The sequence below is a fragment of the Ischnura elegans genome, chromosome 11, assembly GCF_921293095.1.
Source record: "Ischnura elegans chromosome 11, ioIscEleg1.1, whole genome shotgun sequence".
Lineage (NCBI taxonomy): Eukaryota > Metazoa > Arthropoda > Insecta > Odonata > Coenagrionidae > Ischnura > Ischnura elegans.
The window spans coordinates 33895974-33916168 of record NC_060256.1 but is presented as its reverse complement, the minus strand read 5'-3'; the positions used below and the strand labels follow the sequence as shown (position 1 = coordinate 33916168).

Sequence of the window (20195 nt, the reverse complement as noted above, 5' to 3'; positions counted from 1 at the left end):
GCTAGATTAGCTTGTCATAAGAGAGTACAGTGAGTCCTCGTTCTACGTCACCCCATTAAATGTCATTTCGCAATAACGTCACGAAAATTTTGAGATCGTCATTCGTTTAACGCACCTTCGCTTCGCGATAACGTCAAGTTTTTTAAATTTCGCGCGAGAAAAAAGGCGAAGCGGCGGGCGTTGCAGGTTATCCGTTTAGTGGGCGGTAATATAGTCAGTCTATACAAAGTGTAAAACGGTGTTGTTTATTGATAATTGCGATTGCGGTTTTAGCAAATTTTCTGCAGAATGAATTCTTAGGTAGGTGAGCAAGGTTTTACTTGACATAATGGTTTTCAGGAACCTAAAAAGTGATTTCGAGGCATTTTTCCGCGTAGAACTCGGAGTTTTTGTCGTCACTTTTTTCACCATGTTCATAATAATTTTGGTTCCTGTAACTGCTACGATGTTTCAGCGATGATGATGCCCAGGCGACGCTCGCCCGGGCGACCACCGTAGCGAAGCCGAAAACCAAATGCGGGAAGATACAAAAATGGAGAAGGATTTACGTCACTGCTGCTATTGTCGTCGATGAAGACAGGAACTCGTATTTATGCCATAGTTTGGCATTCCCATTGTAAAAAAATGCCCCAGATAGGATACGCTAAAATTTTTTCGCGTAGGAATTGTGAGGTATAGGAGCCGATATTCACTTTTTACATTGTTTCTTATGGGATATTATGTTTCGATTAACGTCATTTTGTTTAACGTCACATTTTTCAGGAACGGTAAGTGACGTTAAACGAGGACTCGCTGTAAATGCAAATCTGTAATGCAGTGTTGCATGCTGCAGGATAACCGCTCGTTTCAAAGCCTTGCACAGGTTTATCAACTTACAAACAAGGTCTTGGAATGCTTCTCGTTCGCATACTGAGGACTTAATGTATTCAGGAATACATCAACCCTCAATTGCATCATACCACATTCTTATATTGATAAAACCAAACTAATATTCTTGTTTTTACATATTTGCATATTATTTGATTGACTTAAAGTACTGGATATTAAAGAGACAAGAAATGCTTACTTTTTTTGCCATCATTCCTAAAAGAAACGTTCATACGAACTTCGATATTACGAACCTCCAGTTTTTCAGTCTCGCGAACTTTGTAATAACAAGAGTCTACTGTAATACAAGATAACTTTTAAGGAGGCCCCAATATCTCCCACAAAAAGTTAATTTTTATCAATGAATAGAGCCCATTTTAATCAGTTTTCAAAAATGTCTGAAAAGCAGTGATGAGTCCAGAGAAATTAATTTCTTTTTTAGTACTTGCAATTGAGTATTTGCACTCACAAGAATTAGCATCAAAATATTGAGAATTTCATAGATTTTACTATCACGAATATAAATTTTGGTTAACATTCCTAACTATATTGAAAATGAAAAAGCAGGAGCAATTTCCACAATTTCACATTTATTGATACTACCGGTTTCGCTTTTCAGCATCATCAGGTACGTCTCTCAAACCTCAGACTATAATCCTAACTATATTATTTTCCCTGTGGATTTTTGGTCACTCTTACTGTCTGCACTGCAAGTGGCGACTTTTGTAAATCCAGTTGAATGCATGGAGCACAAAAGCACATTTAGTGGTCAACTGGAGAATCCCCTGCTGTAATATTTATGAATCCAAATCAATCGCTAAAACTAAGATAAATAAATAAACTCACCCTCTCCAGGGCAATCCCATGGAATCCTCTCGAGGCACTTCTTGTGAGTATTGACATGGCAATCCTTGCACTGCATTCCCTGCTTGAACAATCCTTTAAGTAGCTTTCGACAATGCTGGCACACTGTTGGTCTTGTATATGTATGCAGCACAAAGGTGTGTGGGATCTTGCACCTACCCGCAGCTGACGATGCAGAATCCCGCCCTGGAGATGTTGATAGGTTGTTCGAATGTGCGGAGTGGTTCTTGCCCGAGTTGCCCATGAAGAGTGACAGCTGATGAGAGAGAGGAAATAGTAATTAGATATAACAAGAGGCATGGAAGATATGATGAATGATGAGGGGAGGATGAGGCCAACCCACGTACACTTCAAAGGCGACGACACATCAAGAAGAAAGCACAATCAAACTTCGCCAACCACTTATTGGAAAGCAACCATCACCATCAACGTTCATTAATCCAAAGATTGCTTTGTCACAGCACTCCTCTCATTTCTCCAATCTGCTAATCTTTTAACACATATATTCTTCATCATCAGCTCTATATATCTCATCCATGGCCAACCTTTGCCATTTTTCTCTTCCACATGCCTTTCAATAATAATTTTCATAAGACCCTCATGTCTGAAATTGTGACCAATTTAATTGTCCTGCCCTCTTCTACCGATTTGATCGATAGATTTTTCTTCCTCATAGGAAAATCTACTAGAATTGGTAGAATATTAATTGCGTATGCTTGGTTTCGCTAATAGTAGGGCCCGCCCGCCTTGTGACGGTGCGGGACTCCTCGTCCCCTCCCTTCCTTTCCTATCCTTCCCCTGGAGGTGTCGTCGGGCTCTCATCGCGGCGATGCCTCCATACCTTTTTCCTTCCTCTGTCCTCCCCCTCTCGAGAGGCACGGGCGTATAAATCACTGACTTTGTTCCCGGTCCTCGAGAGTGTAACCTTTGCGGCGCCCGCCCTGGGACCCCCGAATCCATTGTCCTGCCCTCTGATCTACGGAAAATCATAAAAATTTCCTTCCTCATAGGAAATTTTTTCCTTTCTACAGAAACATTAAATTATGGTTTTGCTAGTAGTAGGACCCGTCCGCCTCTGTGACGGTGCGGGATTCCTCTTCCCTATCCTTCAACTCCTATCCTACACCAGGAAGCGTCGTTGGGCTCCTATCGTGGCGGCACTTCCTTCCTTTCTCCTTCCTTGTCCTCCCCCTTCCATGGTGAGGGTGAAAAGCTAAGGCTTATAGACCCTGCCCCCGGAGTGTAACCCCACAAGCCCACCCTGGAGTCTCATTTCCACTGTCCTGCCCTCTTCTTATTCTCTTTTTTTTCTTCTCCCCCAATTCCATTCCCAGGTGATAGGGTGAATCAGTTTTTGGTACTGAGTCCCAGCCTGGTGCTTTGTAGTACTCACATGATCTATACATTTGATCTTCATCAGAGAAAACAAAAACAACAGAGTAATTTAAAATGTTAAAATCAAATATTTGCCCGCATCAACAATAGCCTGGACCCATGGAATAAAAACGAATTTTGCCTTTAATTGCTTTTCGATGGTGCATTGCCCACTATATCAAGATTCTAGCTAAATGGTGTACTCTCTACAATAAACTTGGACTAATATTGATTCTGTTTTCTTTAATGAAGGAAACTACTCAATCATATTATTTCTATCTTAAGTGGCAATCGTGATACCTTAGTTCAGGGAATAAGCAAGGAAGGGCACACTCACAAATCCAGGCTCGTCCGAGGCTGATGCAATCGACGAGTTGGAGCCGGTGTCGGAAGCCGGGCTGCGTGGCCCCTTGCAGCCGCCTGATATCGATGAGAGTGAACCCGATGTGACACCCTGTGCTGCTGGCACCTGAAGCAGCGAGGTGGCAGCATTGTTGCTGCTGTTGGAGGAGGCGCTGCGTCGCCGCTGGTCGGGACCATCTGATGTGAGGGACGAAGGCACTACTGATGGAGGGGAGCATGCACCACCCCCACCACCTGTAGTGGCAGCAGCTGCAAAGCTAGCCAAGGAGCAGTTGTTGGGGATGCGGATGACGCATCGCTTGTGGAAGTTGAGACCACAACCTGCAAGGGGACAAAAGAATTTTCATTAATATCATAAACAAATAAGATTACCGTATAAGCTTGTGTAAGAGGCGCACACGTGTAAGAGGCGCACCCCTATTTTGAGGATCAAAGCTATAAAGAAAAAAAATTTTGCGACATTTTTTTTATCCTATCGTGCGGTGTTGCAGACGTATGCCTGGAATTTCGACAGTTATCGAAATGTCCTATTTCAGTACTATTTGAAAGAGGAAATTTTGATAACTGCGGCGGCATAAGAGGGAGTAGAAAGAGTTCCAATCCTCTCTTTGCATACGCCATCGCTCTACGATGCTTGTCCTACTCACGAACAATTTTGTTTAAAAGCTCTCGCAGGAGTATTGCAATAGAATTGCAGCCGTGGAAAATTTTAAGGCAAAACACGACAGGCAAATGGCATGAGCTTTCCCAAGAGATTGAACAACAATCGGGGCAATCTCAGCGCAGTAGGATAATAACCACGTCGTAGATTTAAGGCCCCTTGCACACGCACCGATTTTGGACGGCGGGTAAAATATCGGCCGTCCACATTCCAATAGTGAACAATGGGAGAGCATTGGAGCTTGCACACGTACCGACTACATGCCGGCACCGGCAAAATGCCGGTTAGCTGCCGGCTATTGTCACTGTGGATCGCCGACGCCGGCTCAAAAACTTAGCAACGTATCGTTTGACCGGTAAAAATCCGGCGCGTGTGCAAGCATCGCTTCGCCGGTAAAATATCGGCCAATATTTTACCGGCCGTCCAAAATCGGTGTGTGTGCAAGGGGCCTAACGGAACTACACTCGGCTCTCCATCAGCTAATGCATCTGCCATTTTTTTCCTTTCCGAGACTCCACAGGAAAATATCAAGTTACAGGGGAACAATGGAAACGTGTTTCATCCCTACCCCATTCCACCAACTGACCTTTTTCGGTCTACCAGGTTCAATTCCCGCGTTTCTGGAGGTCAAATGCTACGTGAGTCACCTTCTGAGCTCGAAGATATCTCGATATCTTTCAGCAATTGTATGACACGCACGAGGTTCTAAAAAGAATTAGACCTAACGCGACGTATATCTTACAGCATTTAAGTTTTTTGAGCTCTGATTGACACAAAGATTTATAGCTAAAATAAGGCTACTAATATTCAACATAGTCCAAACAGCACAATTTCGGAAGAAACAAGCGTAGCATAAGCACATTCAAACAAGACGAGACGGACTGGAAACTCAGGCAACGCAAACTGCGTATATCACATTGCTGCGCCTTCGCCCCTTCGCTTTAAAGGCAACGACGTCACATGCAAGATCGGACGTGTTCTTCCCTTGCTCCTTCGCTCGTAGCTTTAAATACGGAGGGGAGGGAGCCCTCTTCCCCTCGACCTCTCCTTCAGCGCTCTTCACTTATAAGCATTTCCGATTTCTTCTATCCACCATTAAGTCCAACAATGAGCACACTCGTTCGAATTTTTTCAATTTTTTCAGGTTGTGACACCAATATTACTATATGCAGTATAAATGCCGCGGGATGCCCACTCGTGGCAATAAAATTAGCGCGCGCTCCGGAGCGAATCACCCCGCGCGATCTTTTCAATGTTCACCTCTGGGGTACCGACGTGACGGCGCGATGCTGGCAAGAAATTCAAACAGGAGCATTTTAAAAATACGTCACTAAGGGAGAAACTCCCCTGCCTGCCGCTTGATTTTGACCCAGGGTTTCAGATGACTGACTCACGCTGAAAACCAAGGCCACTCAGTTCCCCTTGAACTTGCAACCGGTGAAGGGGAGGGGGGAAGATAAGAAGTTTGTGTAAGAGGCGCACCCTCATTTTCGGCTGCAATATCTGGGAAAAAAGGTGCGCCTCTTACACGCGCTTATACGGTATATAATTAAAAACATATTCAACAGGTAGAACATCTTGGGCAAAAAATCCACAGGGGAAAAATCATTCGCCTTGACTGGGATTCGAACCCGGATCCCACGATTTCCGGTCGAGTGCTTTAGACAGTTACGCTAAAAATACGCGGTTGGGTAGATAAAAGTTATCACCGTGGCTAGTCCCAGTATACGTGAAATAAGGTACAACATCTGTTATTTACTCTTTCCTTTCAGATGGAGTAAATGATACCTTTTAAAAACTTACAAATATTAACGATGAAGTCTGTAGATGTTCACCCTGTTTACATTACATTTTAAGTAGGGATTAGTCAAATGAACGTCTAGACTTTCTCACAAACATTTATCAGCACAAACTTTTCTATTTACCTCAATATTGTCATCAGAAGTTATTAATCCTAAGATTAGCTTGACGAAGGTCTCCACTCAGTTCTCCTATCTGCCAATCTATTAGCAAAGAATCTGTTAGACAAAAAAGGCATGCATTTTGAGTCCTGCTGCAGAGTCATATTCAAAAGTACTTTACATAGTATCTTGCCAAGTAGTACAAATATTGGATTAACTTTTTTAATAAGTTTCTTCTTTTGACATTTATAAACTCCAAGTTAGACTACCAGAGCACAGAGAAGATGATCAGAAGAATGCTTTTTACATATCAGCAGTGAAAGGTGACCCCAAAAGAGAGTGGAAAGATTGAGTCTGGGTTTAGAAAGGAAGATTGCCAACTGCTCCTCTCAAGGAAGAAATAGTATGGGAAGAAAGATATTTAGAGAGTTGGAATGCAGCTATGGAGAGAGGGTCAACCATAAATCCCATTTAGTGATACAACCAACTGGTTGAATATGATTGTGTTTTTCAATTTAGAAACATTTCCTTTCTTATTTATAATAAATTATTTGCCTTCAAACAAAGCTAATTTAAATTTCATCTAACTTGCTATAATTTACTGAATCCCCTCATGAAAACACAATGTAGTCCTCCAAATTATATTGATTACCATGGGATGGTCTTGGTTGATTTCTTACTTACTAGTTATTATTACAGTGGAACCTGGATAATTCGAACTTCTTTAATTCGAAATCTTCTTTAATTCGAATTTTTCCCGTGGTCCCTAGCATTTTGTATTAAAACAATGCTAAAACATCGTGGATAATTCGAAGTTTATTTTGGATAATTCGAATTTTTAAGTAGCAAATCATTAAATTAAGATTCAAAATATCCATAAATAAAAAAGTAAAAAAACATATTCCAAGCCACATTTGACGAAATGTTTGCGTTAGAACAATCGCGGGACCGCGCGCGCCTGCGTTTAGTCTGATGACTCATACCTCCCCTCCCGCCACCGCCTGTTGAAGGCCACACTAAAAATAACTCAACCCTGCTTGCAACTGAGACGGCGCAGCGCGTTCCAAGGTCATTGTACCTGACACCCGACACTCCCCCTACATTGTGTGTCGCATGTGTCGCATTGTGCGTGGTTTATATCGTTTCGTGTGAAGGCCGTTACCTAACGTAGGTTTGCTGATGTCTTAGGGTCGGTTTCTCCAAATCTTAACTTTTAGTGAGTGTACTGTGTAGTGATCATGGCATCAACGTCATCGAAAAAACCAGGGTCTTATAAAACTTTGACATTAGCTGAAAAAGTCAGTGTGATTAAAGAAGTGGAAAAAGGAGTAAAGAAAAAATCTGAAATCGCGAAAGACTTTGGAATTCCACCCAACACCCTATCGACTTACTTAAAAAATAAATATAAAATTCTCAGCAGTGCAGAGGAATTTGATAAAGACAGGAAACGATCGCGAGAGCCAGGAAATCCAGATGTCGACAACTGTGTGCTGAAATGGTTCAAGCAGACAAGAGACAAGAAAGTTCCTGTAAGTGGTCCTCTGATTAGGATCAAGGCTGAGCAGTTTGCTAAAGAATTAGGAAAGCAAAATTTTAAAGCTAGCACTAGGTGGCTGGATGGTTTTAAAGAGCGCAATAAAATTTTGTTTAAGGCAGTCTGTGGTTAAATAAATTAATGATCAAATAGTATCAATAAAGTTAATAGTTTTCATTTAAAACGTGTTATTATTGTTTACTTCCCCGGTTATAAGAACTTCTTTAATTCGAATTTTTGGATAATTCGAAGTTTTTAGCTGGTCCCTTGAGATTCGAATTATCCAAGTTCCACTGTATTATTATTTTTTTTCCTTTTCTTGACCTTATTTAATATATAATATGGTATTTCCTGGAGTATAGGTCATTTATACAAAAGTTAGCAGCCAACGTTACATCAAAATTAATGGTAACCTAGGTTGTGGCAATACCTTAGAAACAAAACATCAATAAATATGTTCAAAGTTTAGAGGTATGTCAAAATTTTTTGTATATTCCATTCTGTTCTTATATATATGTTTATATATACATATTTCTTTAAATTATATTGTATTATAAAAAAACCCAATTGTTCCTTCTTTATGTATAAATATTGTGTATCGTCTTATTCTCTGTATTTTATATTGTTTCACACTTTTTCTAACATAGCCCTGAAGATGATTTAAGAAAATAAATCAAAACGTTGGCTGCTAACTTTTGTATAAATGACCTATACCCCAGGATATCCATATTACTAGTTATTTATAATAAAAATTTCAAGTCTAACAGAGCTGGAATATTAACAGTTCTATCGAATTAAAACTAAAACATTTATTAATTGAGTTCAAAAGATAAGAGAAGCCAACAATCCCAGAAATCTGGTAGAATTACAAATCCAGCATCTCCAAGTCCTGAAGCAGCCAGATTTGGAGCACTCAAGTATATCAAAAGAAATTCCACCCACTCTATGATGACTAAAATATACACAGAGGAAATCCATGTGCATAAAAGACAAAGGACAAGCCCAGCATCTCACCTTCGCACTTGAGGCCCTGGCGCACCAGCCCAAACAGCATCTCACCACAGAAATCACAAAATGTTGGTGCCTTGTAGGAGTGGACGACCAAGGTGTGTGGCCGGACAGGAGCAGAGTCAATGCCATTGGCACCACTGAGCTGGGCTGTTGAGAAGACAATAACAAAACACATTTTTAATAAACAAAACTAGCACAAAAAATTTGTGATGCAGAATGATCTGTACTCTGCTCATTTTATCTATGCGGGTGAGCTGGTGTGGCCAAAGCAAGTGGAGATGAGGGGAGGGAAAGTTTCTCGACACGTGACTTTGCCTTTCCCAATCAGCAAACAGTAGGCGTGGCTTCGGCGAGTCGCTCTCAGACCTCCGCCGAGTGAACATCGTGAATCTGGTGCGTATGGGTTTCTGGGCGCTCCAGCCGCGTTCGTCGGTTTTGGGTGACGACGGTTTCGAGAGCCATCCTGCTCCCGTCTTCAGGTCGAAGTGGAGAAGCTTAATTTTCTGCCGAGTTATATAGGCAGGCCCCTGGGCGCTGATTAGCCAGGACCCTCTTCCATGTCTTATCGATCGGGTAGCCGTGGTCTCTATTGAAGTTCTTCGTTTTGTATATCTCCAGGGCTTCTCTTATTTGCCGTGGGTAGTAACGGCTCTCCTTTACCAGTATTCTTGCCTTGTCAAACTCAATGGTATGTCCCGGCTCACTCCATGCGTGTTTTGCGATGGCCGACAAGTTGAACTGCTTCTGTCTCATGGCTCGGGCGTGTTCCTTCATCCTTGTGGCCATCCCTCGACACGTCTCTCCTACATATGATTTCCCACATGAGCAGGGCACTTGGTAGACACCCTCGTATAGCTCCTGTGGGATTTGGTCTTTCGGCCCGGGCACAGCGTCATGGATCTTGGTCACACAGTTGAATCGGGTGACCACGTCATGTTTTTTGAGAATTCTGGCGATCCTCTCCGAAGTCCCCGCGATATACGGGATAGTTAGTTTCGCTGCTGGTGTCACCGAATCCTCCTCAGTGGTGTGGCGTTCCATAGGTGGCCGGGCGTGAAGCTTGGCGACATTTTCGGCCCTTTTAAGGACCATTTTCTGGTTGTATCCATTCTAGCGTAGAGCTGTGGTCAGGAGTCTTTTCTCGGATTCCAGGGAATCGGCGTCGGAGACAGTGAAGGCACGGTGGAGTAGAGAGGATACCACAGAGGCCTTTTGGGCGGGATGGTGGTGTGACATTGCGTTTAGGTAGCGGTTGGTATGAGTGGCCTTTCTGTAGACGGCATGTCCAAGACTCCCATCACCTTTCCTCCTGACCATGACGTCCAAGAATGGTAGCTTGCCATCTCTCTCCTTTTTCATGGTAAACCGGACGAACGCGGCTGGAGCGCCCGGAAACCCTTACGCACCATGATCATCGCCGCGGAAACCTACGCAGGAATTTCATCGTGAATCTGCTAGTGGAGCAGTGTTGCCAAACCTCACGCGTTCTTCTCGTATATGACTAAGTATGCCTTCCACCAATGCTGCCTCATTCAGGACAGTTGCTGACAATGTCATTGGCTTCTGTGAAAGGATTATCCCCAATGCCTTCCAAATGAGTAGGTATACCATCTCGGCACCAGAGCCAAAATACTCGTGGCCACCTATGACTCACGTTTTCAGTGACAAAGTAGGGCGGCTATGTACATTTGGCAACGTTATGTTCGCTCCTCCTCTCTCTCTTGGTACTACCTCTCCCTTATCAGCGAAGCCATCCAAGGGTGTCCGGGCTCTCACGAAAGCTCACCCACAGGCATAAAGTGAACAGACTATAGATGAGACATATTCCTTTCATGAGACAGTCAAGATTCCTACAGCAATTGAAACTTGTAGATAAATATTTCAAAAGTTGATACCTATGCATAACAAAAGATGAATATACATACAAATATCATAATGCAAGTGCGGCTTCGTCCCTGGATGACATTGCTTAACCTCAAATAACATTCATTCATTCACAATAACCCCTGCCTGCTGCTATTTTCAGCGTGTGCATAGGCAACTAAAGTTTTTCTATACACATGACTACAGGGGAGAGAAGTTGTTAGGGGCTCATTAAACACTGAAGTTGTTTCAAGCCATTTATTCCAGTTGAAATTCCTTTCAAGCTAAAATTGTAAACACGATTACATTCTCATTTAAGTAAACTTTATAACCACTTTTCATGCAGAGTCAATTCTTATTGTCTAACTCTTATTACGAGTTCAAGGGATAAGCAAAACTATTTTTAATTCATTATGCAGTTTAAACATATTTCAGAAGTTAAAATAAAATCTTTGATAGCTCGATTAACATAAATGGAAAGGCAAGTTTGCATCAGATAATTGCCTACTTATTTAGCAGTCAATATAGGTGAAATAGAGTCTATTCTACAAAGAGCATACAGATATCACAACTGATTACATTAGTTTCCTACTTAACCATGATTTTCAACAGTCTGAACCCCAGCGGTTATTCATTGGCACCAATATTTAAGAAATAAGAAAAAGTAGCTTTGAAAAATAGAAACAGGGGGAACATTTTCCACACAAAACATGCAAAAATTGCACGAAGAAGTGGGAGGTAGAGATTGCCAACCTGTGCTCAGGACCACCTCAACTGTGCTGTCTTCGGTGACATCGGAGGCAGAATTGATCAGCTGGAGGATGTTGGGGGAGGCAAAGTCATGGCGAAAGAGCAGCAGACGCTCTGACATACGACTCCCGAGGCCATTGTCCGGGAACTACAAAAAAAAAGACAAAAATGGGCATGAGAGAAACTCCTTCAAGCATCACTTGGTGGAAAAATTTTTTTATATTGACTCTGATCAAAGATGAGAGAGGCTTATGGAAAAATACAAAGCATTGAAAAGCACATTTTTACAGCAGTCTCTAAATATGTGAAGACAACTCATGGGAATTAGGTTTGTTGTATTTGATGCATAAACACAAAAATAAAGCCAATAAGGCACTAAAAGAAACAATTTTCTCATCTACCTGACAACAGGAGAAGTGGATACTGTTCTGAATTGAAAGTGGTAACCCACTGCCCATAGGCGGCCCAATAAAATCATTTCATATAGCTGTCTCCGCTACTTTATTTTACAAGTTTTGAATTATTTTAATACTAGAGAAAATCACAGTGATTATGGAGAGAGGTCAAGGCATAAACTTATGAATCAATGATAAATTAAAGAAACTAGTGAATATAATGTTCAACCATCAATGTGACTTCAAACCTTTATGCAAATAATATATACATAACCTTCATATGATCAATTTAATGGCATGAATATTAGGAGGTCTTTGCCAAAGTAGCAAAACTATCACCAAACAGTAAATAACAAATTGGCTGACAGAAGTAGATTTTGAGCCTTTTGAAAGATTTTTTTCAGAGAATTGATTGGATTCACAGTGTTTAAAAATACTAGCAATTGAGATGACGGTAACGAATCTTTGGATTAATTTGCAATTCTCACAAATAAATTACCATGTGACTACATCTTTGTCTTATGCCTTTGATGTAGATATTCTTTTTATCAGTTTCCTAGTGTCTCCAATGTTTTTGCTGCCTTGTTAAAATGTCATGTATCATAAAATTACCTCACTCTCCGCGTATCCATAAATTATATGAGGTGCATTGACTGTATAAACCTTGTTTACGGTATAGCATCTGGAGTGTCCACCTAACCCAAGAACTCATCAGGCCGCTACAATGGTAGGTACATGCTTGGGCTAATGGCTTTGATATTTGGACAGGCTTTGCTTGCATTCAGAAACAATTGAACGGTTTCATGAACAAGGTTTAGGTATGCTAGCTACTCAAAGCAACATTTTGGACACAGCTACTGATTAGGGAGGCAAGGACTTTGTCCCACCAAGGATAAAACTGTCTCATAGATAAACCTATTTATACATCAGCAGCCTCCCATAATGTGTATCTACTGGCAAGACAATGACATACTGCATTCAAAAGCATCAAGAAGCTGCCCACACAAATAACACAATGTTGAGCATTAAAAGGTTGATGTTACGGAATACTTTACTGAGTATTTGAGGACAGTTTAACCCGAAGGCATCACATATAGGGAAGATATCTCAGCATCTCAAAATGTGTGTCCCAAATGAAATAATTTGGAAGGAATGCACTGCTATTTACATTGAAGGATATAAACAAAGCAGCAAAATAATAACAAATTTTTAAATTCATGCAGCAGTGGAACAGACAAATGGAGAATTAAAATGAAAAAAAAAAATCATACATGGACACTTAAGTCAATTGCAGCCAGAACCTGAGAGTCCATACCAAACACAGGACATAAAAAATATGTCATGGCATACTTCATATTGTAATCGAAGAAATCTAGCGTTGGGATCTGGAATTTTTTCAACTCTTCATCACAGTCAGGTCAGACTAAGGGTTACAGAATAAAAATCTATACCAGTTTCTGATGTCTCCTGAAGAATTTGCACATGCGATATCCAGAAAATAAATATATGTAGCAAGTTTATGTTGATCACAAAATATTATTTCTTCATCAAATGGAAAGCACTCTAATTATGGTCAGTGCTCCAACAATTACAAAATGTGATTTTTTTCTGAGTCGGATTTACACTTTTAGGGCCCCCGCGCACTGGCAACTTTTACAAAGCAACTATTTAGTTGCTTTGTGGATGTTCAAATGAAACACACGAAATTGACTGTGGCCCCGCGCATGGGCAACTTTTTAGTTGCCGCAACTGCCGTGTGTTCCATAGGGACTTCCCCAAAGCAACTAAATAGTTGCTTTGTAAAAGTTGCCAGTGCGCGGGGGGCCTTACTGTGGTGGTTTGTTAAAATGAATCAGGGTTAACGCCAACTTTCCTTTTTCAATTTTCCTGACTTAATATCAATGGCAAGGCAGTAGTATTTATGGATTTTATAGACAAATGCAGAAATGTATATAGTAAAATAAAGTCAAGCAGCAGCAATAGAAGAAGTAGTATCAGGAATAAAGTCAAGTAGCGCAAAGCCAGCACCACCCATTTATGCCCAGTCAGGAGGACAACAAAATGACTATCTTATTGCTCATATGCAGCAACGCTTCAAGAGTTCCAACAAGACTTTATCCATTTGCTGTGCCTCTGATTTTTTTCCCTGACCATAATATAATTTTCCTCACATTTCCATGACATCCAGTGACAACTTTTATTTCCCATACAATTCCTTTGCTTCTGTGACCCTTAATAAATGCCCCTGAATTTGATTGGGGCTACGTCAAGATGAATATAACGATTATTCTTGCAAAAGGAAATCATTTTAGAAGATTGACTGAATTTAAAATGTAATTAACTAAACCAAATTACTAACCGACAAATCCACAGTGGATAGGGATCAGTCCATTTCCAGCACTTTTCACTAGCCTCACCTAACACAGGAAAGATTGCTGGAGGATCCAAAAGATTTGCTCAGAATTTTAACAAAAGGGGTGAGTGCTTGAACCATTTGAGATTAAATCTGGTGCGTAATCAATAATCAGAATTAAATAATTAGCCATTAGGATTATTCCTTGTCCATATAAACCTTGAAGAACCCATGGTCATCTCTTTAGACGCTCTTCACTCTCAAGCTGCTAGGCGCCACTATAGGATTAACACCACACTAAAATTGATTATAAAAGCATAATCATACAATACTCTATATATGTGACATTAAGGGTCCCAATCATACACTCGACAACCAACTAAGAATAAACATGAGACCATACCAGTCCCGATGACACACTTCACCATCAAAAAAGCTGAGACTAAATGGACAACTTCGATGCCTAGTTTTAAATAATATTCATACGTCGGCAAAGGTTGCTTTTGGGATGCCTAAGTTCTCTTTTGAATCAAAACAAAAATATACATCGAAACCCTGGGTTTGAATTATTTCCTTTGTTTAAAAACTATACGTGATGAAAATTCTAGCTTAATTTTAAAAAACAACATACGATTGCTTAATCGAACATCCTCACTCTCTACAAATATGAGGAAAAGATCGAAGTCAGGGGATGATTTAGCATTAACTGAATACTTTTCATTTTACCGTGTGAATTACACATTTAAATAGGCATACCATTGAACAGATACCAAGAAGATTTGATTTTAATGATAGAATATAGGCAACTGAGAAACCTTATGCTGATAAAGAACAAATTGATAGCAACAAGTGACGGACTATAACGAAGTTAAATACTAAGAAATACTATGTCACTGTGAAATACATACAACGAATACTACACATCTACCCAAAAAGATGGAGGGGCCACTGTATGCTGGATCGCACGGTTGTGACTGACACGAAGACATTAAAATGGTATCATACTAAGTAAGTTGATTACACAGAAGGTTCAATTACATAAATACAAGTCCATTTCTCAATCAAAACAACTGAGGGGTACCAATATGCCTAAATGGGAATATCTGACTTGCCGGGAGTGAGGATCGAAGAGTAAGCGCAGCTACTACTGCAGGAAGTTGTACTCACATGTTGATTGATGAAATCACACGCAAGGTCTTTGAGAGTTCGAAGTGTGAGGTCACTGGAACAGACGCCGTCCCGCACCAGCCCAGCTTGCATGTAAAACTTCACCTCCATCTAGTGAATAACGAAATCATATCAAATCTTCTTCCAAAATCTAGTTTAGTCTATTCACCTTGTCGCAGTCTCAGAAAAAAGATGCTGGGAAATAATGTTAAACATAAACACACTGGGGGAATATTCACGGTTATGAAGAAAAATCAAAGTTCAGAAGGAGAATTAGAAGCACCCAGTATCAAATGCATCTACGATTCATAATAAGGTCATCGAAGTGTAACGTACGCGTCAGCACCTAATGACAAGTAAATAGAATTTTCCTAACGGCCACAACACCATTTAAACGGCTATCAATAACAATAGCAGCAAACAAATTTAAACGCGAAAACCCAACAACTACGAGTTATAAAAGAGAATTTCGGGAGAATACAAAGAAGATTATCTTCACAAACCCACCTGTTCATCGACTTCGCATTCCAGTTAAAATAAATTAAATCACCGTGGAACATTCATGCAAAAGGGCATACCGATGCTTAACGCCCCCCGAATTTTTATCACCACTTAATACACATTTCATCCGTTCCCCTTCAACTTCAATAAAACAAACAGTTAAATACATTCACAATTCTTTCGGAAGTTCTACCATCTACGAGGAGTGTCAACTTTTCAACAGTACTAGCGACACGCTAACTACTGCGAGTGTTGCGAACACTTGAAACGATAGAAAGCTGAACAGCGCATTCTCATTTAAAATACGGGGTATAAAACATCAATTTTACTGCGAAATACTGCAATGAATAAAATTCTTACTTCTAAGAAAAATACACGAGTGTTAATTCTCTCCCAAAACACCGTTAACTTGTTATTGACAAATACTTTTAGGTATTAAATATGTAAACATTTGCTCTTCATAGCAGCTGGTCCCATGGTGTAATGGTTAGCACTCTGGACTCTGAATCCAGCGATCCGAGTTCAAATCTCGGTGGGACCTGTTCTTTTATTACTTCTCTGCTCTATTTTTTCCTTTAATTACTTTTTGATGAAGATCATTATGTGGATGTGTTTCCCAATAGAATGTTGGTAAGGCATTGTTATCGTAGCACAGCCTTAAATGCTACTATAGTAATGTCGAGATTTATTTATATTTTCTCTTAATGTTAGCGTTCCAGCGTATACATAGAAACGATAACTTCGCACGGCAGAGATAACCTCAAAGGCGACGAGGATGACTTTGACATCGCTATTGCTTCCTCTTCCTAACTCGAGTAAACATCCAATCTATTGATTTTGTACCTCCGTCCTTCCTCGCAATTTCTCCCTTTCGTCCTCTACGGTTTGAGTCATTCTCCGGCAGGGAGTGCTGCGCTTGTTATTGCTCCGTCGCAGAAAAACCCTCACTCGCGCGCAGTGTGTATCTTTCGCGCCTTCCTAGAACGTCTCCCCTTCGCTGGATGTGCCGATTGCGCGTATAAATCGCAAACGCATCCTGTGTAACTTGCCATTCTGTCCAAGGACTGCTTATAAGCGGGAAGATACAGTTATAGCTGGTCCAGAGTCTGGGTATCGAGGGATCGGCCGTTTGCATCCTGAGAAGCATGGCCACCACCAACGGAACCCTGAGTGTAGTTCGAACGAGGACTGGAAGGAGATGCAGCCATGTGGAGACCATTGATTTGGATTCTAAGGAAGAATCCAGCGTGTTGGTGATTTACAGCGGTGGAACAATAGGAATGGTCATAAACGAAGGCGGAGGTATGTACTCAAAACTTCTCCGTGTAGTCCTACATTATTCTTCGAAGTCATTGTCTCCCTGGGCCCCTTTTTCGCTCTGCAGCCCGCTAGGTGGCCAAAACTAGTAGCCAGCTTCTCATGACTCATGTTTACTTTTTCTAAACATTCTCACAACTTGACGAAACACAATTTTGTTTACGTCGCCAGGGTCCCATGTTGCGTCATGAATGAGGGTAGATCCCCTGCGCCGAATCACAGTCTCTATCGGTTATGACCTTAGTGGAGAGACCTGAGTCAAACGACAGAAATTATGTTAAAGGCTGATGCTGACTGCAACAGGATGACAGGGTTATCTTGGCGTCATTTATCCCTATCCGTCGACTCGTTGCCCCTTCTCACGTGGGTCGACGGCGAGACGGATAGGCATTTAGATGGAGTCCGATGCTTTTCGTGCCCATCCGTTTCATGCGGCAACTCTAATTGGAAAGACTTGCTTGGGTGAAATAATCGGCGGTAATCGCTCCAGCTAATCCGCCGTCGACGGAAAGGAGTGAACAGTGGCATAGCCAGGAATTTCGTTCGGGGGGGATCAACCAGGGGGGGAAATTTTTGATAAACAGGGTACTAAGTAATGGGTTTTAAACTAATTTAAACACTTTTCATAATCGAAAAAACCACATTTGTTAAAGGAATTTATTTTAAAATTCATGAGTTTTCAATATTTTGTTATGTTTTATAAAGGAAAATGATTGTGTTTTCATATTTCGAGGGGGGGGGTCCGGACCCCCCAGATCCCACCCCCTGGCTACGCCACTGGGAGTGAACATCCTGAATGACGAACGCCAGGTTGATTGAAATGCGACTTCTTGATGACTGAAGTGATTTAGTTGGAGCAAAGCCTTGGGCAGAAAAAAATGTAAATTTCGGGGCGGGGGGAGGGGGGTTAACACCACCTCGGGTTACCACCGTTGCTGCACGTATTTTCGGGGGGATTTGGACCCCAAGTATTTAAAAAATCCCGAGTGAATGCTTCGGACGCCTCCAAACTAAATCCTCGATGTGCGAAGTGGCTTATGTTAGCATAAGGGACTGACCCCCCTAACCTGAATGTGTGAAATTCACACTCCTGTGGCTTAGTTTGGGCGAGCTATACCCTCACATATCCAAACCAGCCATCGGGTTGATCCCTGAATGAGTATTTAAAAAAAACAGTTCTCTCCTCCCGCTCGTTTCGGCCTTGGGTTGGAGGGGTATACAATCTTCTCTTCACCGTACCCTTTTCAAATCCTTGCTAGGGTAGTGACTTTCTCCAGGTTTCAGAAGAAACCTGCATCAGCGGCTTAGGTTTGGGAGGTTTGGGAGCATAAATCTTAACAACGTAGCCCTTTGTCACACCTTTTGGGACGGCTTCATTGGGCAGAGTAGGGAGGGGGCTGTTAACCCTAGAGATGGACCATCAGAACGCTCTCCATATCCTGAAGGTCGTTTTACTCGGGGCACGTAATTTCACAGTTTAGAACTGCAATAGGGTAGTTTCCTTCATCAAAGAAAACGAAAGGCATTGATTGCGATTCGTTACCCACCATTGGTGTATTCATAATATACAAATTATTTTGTTTTAGAAATAACGGTTTAGACGAATGGCAAGGGTCAATTTTATCCTCATCCATGTCGCTACTGACCTGATGGAAAACCTTAATTATTTTCCACTAATTGTTAGCGAAACCTTATTGCGTTTTGGAGTCGACGATTTTGAGATTGTAAAGTCAGTTCTCCAAAAAAAAAACTTTTTGTTGTGGAAGGAGGATGACACTGGTGGGTTCTTTTTTATGATTTCCGTGGAAAACTCAAGATATTTCAATTTTATCCGCATCCATGTCGCTACTGACCTGATGGAAAACCTTAATTATTTTCCACTAATTGTTAGCGAAACCTTATTGCGTTTTGGAGTCGACGATTTTGAGATTGTAAAGTCAGTTCTCCAAAAAAAAAACTTTTTGTTGTGGAAGGAGGATGACACTGGTGGGTTCTTTTTTATGATTTCCGTGGAAAACTCAAGATATTTTCCGGGGAATAAAGGTCGGCTACCTATCCCTCACCGCAAAAAGAGCCGAAGTACCCAATAAGACTCTGAATAACATAGCTTCGCTTTTCACTGCACTTCAGTTCCCTTACGTCTACCACGGGTTTCGCGATAGCTGGTGGTTTATTAGGCAAGTGGTAAAAATAAAAAAAATCGGAACATGTCTCCCATAAACCGCTTGGTCGTTTAAATCTGCCTCCTAGCGCGACTTCGTCCAATTGATATGAACTCATTCCGATAGTAATGAAATCAGCTATTTCCTTTGCCTCTTACGATAGAAAAATCATTTATTAATGCCTATTGTTACCAACGTGACCAAGATTTATTAATGCTTATTGTTACCGGCGTAACTAAGGAAGCTGTTCAACTACTGCTAACCAAAAAAACTGTCCCGTTCTAAGGAAGAGGTATTTTCTGAATATTCGCGTTGTAAACTTTTTATTGAAAGGTACAATAACAATTTTTATAAGGTATGCATGTGCTTAGAAAAGTCTTGTTTTACGTGTGTTTAAGTTTGATGTTGATGAAATATATTTAAATTTTAATATAAACAGTTTAAAAATTCATCCCTTCGTAAGTATGTTACAAAAACAGGTACCGTTTGCTTCCTCACATTGTTAACCATTGTAATTTTAAGTTTGAAAAAATAAAATTTGAAAAGGAAACCAGAGGAAAGTTTGATATAATTTGATTTTATGCACAGCCGCTGGTTATTTTCTTCAAAGTCGGGTACTCTTAGTATTTTGTTAGGGAATTATGCGATTTATTTCAATTACAGCTTCTTTGTTTTTAAGCAGTTTTGAAAGGGATCCAAAACTATGTAAATGAAAAAAAATATTTTCTGAAATCCCCGAAATTTCGCCTTAATCAGCCTATCCTGTTCATCAAATTGCTCCGAATAAAATCGGGCGCTATATTGTTGTTTATGTGATGATTCTCCTTAAATTGTAATACATCATTTCTCTTTATTTAGTGGCGTAAGCTTCTTGTTAACATTCACAATTAGTACATCAACTTCAGGGAATTAAAAAATCGAATTACTATTATTTAAGTATTCTACCGATTAAGGTAGATTCGCATGGAGTATTTACGAAATATTCTGGCAGTCTCCCATTCCCTCTCCAATTCACAATAAGGCTTACTCCCTTTCGTAATGTATAAATTCGTGTTCTCTTCCTTCCTCCACCTCGTTTACTCTACAGTCTGGCCTCTAACACTGTTTTCAAC

The 20195-nt window shown here is 40.8% G+C and overlaps 2 protein-coding genes and 1 non-coding gene across 5 annotated transcripts in view; 2 read left to right on the top strand and 1 right to left on the bottom strand.

Moving 5' to 3' along the window:
* The window catches only part of LOC124167582 (serine/threonine-protein kinase D3), a 52722-nt gene extending 36894 nt beyond the window's left edge, over window positions 1–15828 (bottom strand). Inside the window, exons 1-6 of the mRNA XM_046545555.1 lie at window positions 15611–15828; window positions 15104–15214; window positions 11192–11336; window positions 8579–8722; window positions 3443–3789; window positions 1714–1987 (exon numbers count right to left, since the gene is read on the bottom strand). Coding sequence (XP_046401511.1) covers window positions 1714–1987; window positions 3443–3789; window positions 8579–8722; window positions 11192–11336; window positions 15104–15214 — 1021 coding nt within the window. The 5' untranslated portion in view covers window positions 15611–15828. The remainder of the gene's footprint in view (window positions 1–1713; window positions 1988–3442; window positions 3790–8578; window positions 8723–11191; window positions 11337–15103; window positions 15215–15610) is intronic.
* A 245-nt stretch (window positions 15829–16073) lies between these two features.
* On the top strand, window positions 16074–16145 carry Trnaq-cug. Its single transcript has one exon. It is a non-coding gene; the product is annotated as a tRNA-Gln (tRNA).
* A 173-nt stretch (window positions 16146–16318) lies between these two features.
* LOC124168112 (L-asparaginase-like) overlaps window positions 16319–20195 on the top strand; it is a 59740-nt gene continuing 55863 nt past the window's right edge. For 2 of the 3 annotated variants that reach the window (XM_046546228.1, XM_046546226.1), the window contains exon 1: window positions 16319–16906. In XM_046546228.1, the coding sequence (XP_046402184.1) occupies window positions 16750–16906 (157 nt within the window). In that variant the 5' untranslated portion in view covers window positions 16319–16749. The remainder of the gene's footprint in view (window positions 16907–20195) is intronic. The other variant, XM_046546227.1, reaches the window with a different exon arrangement.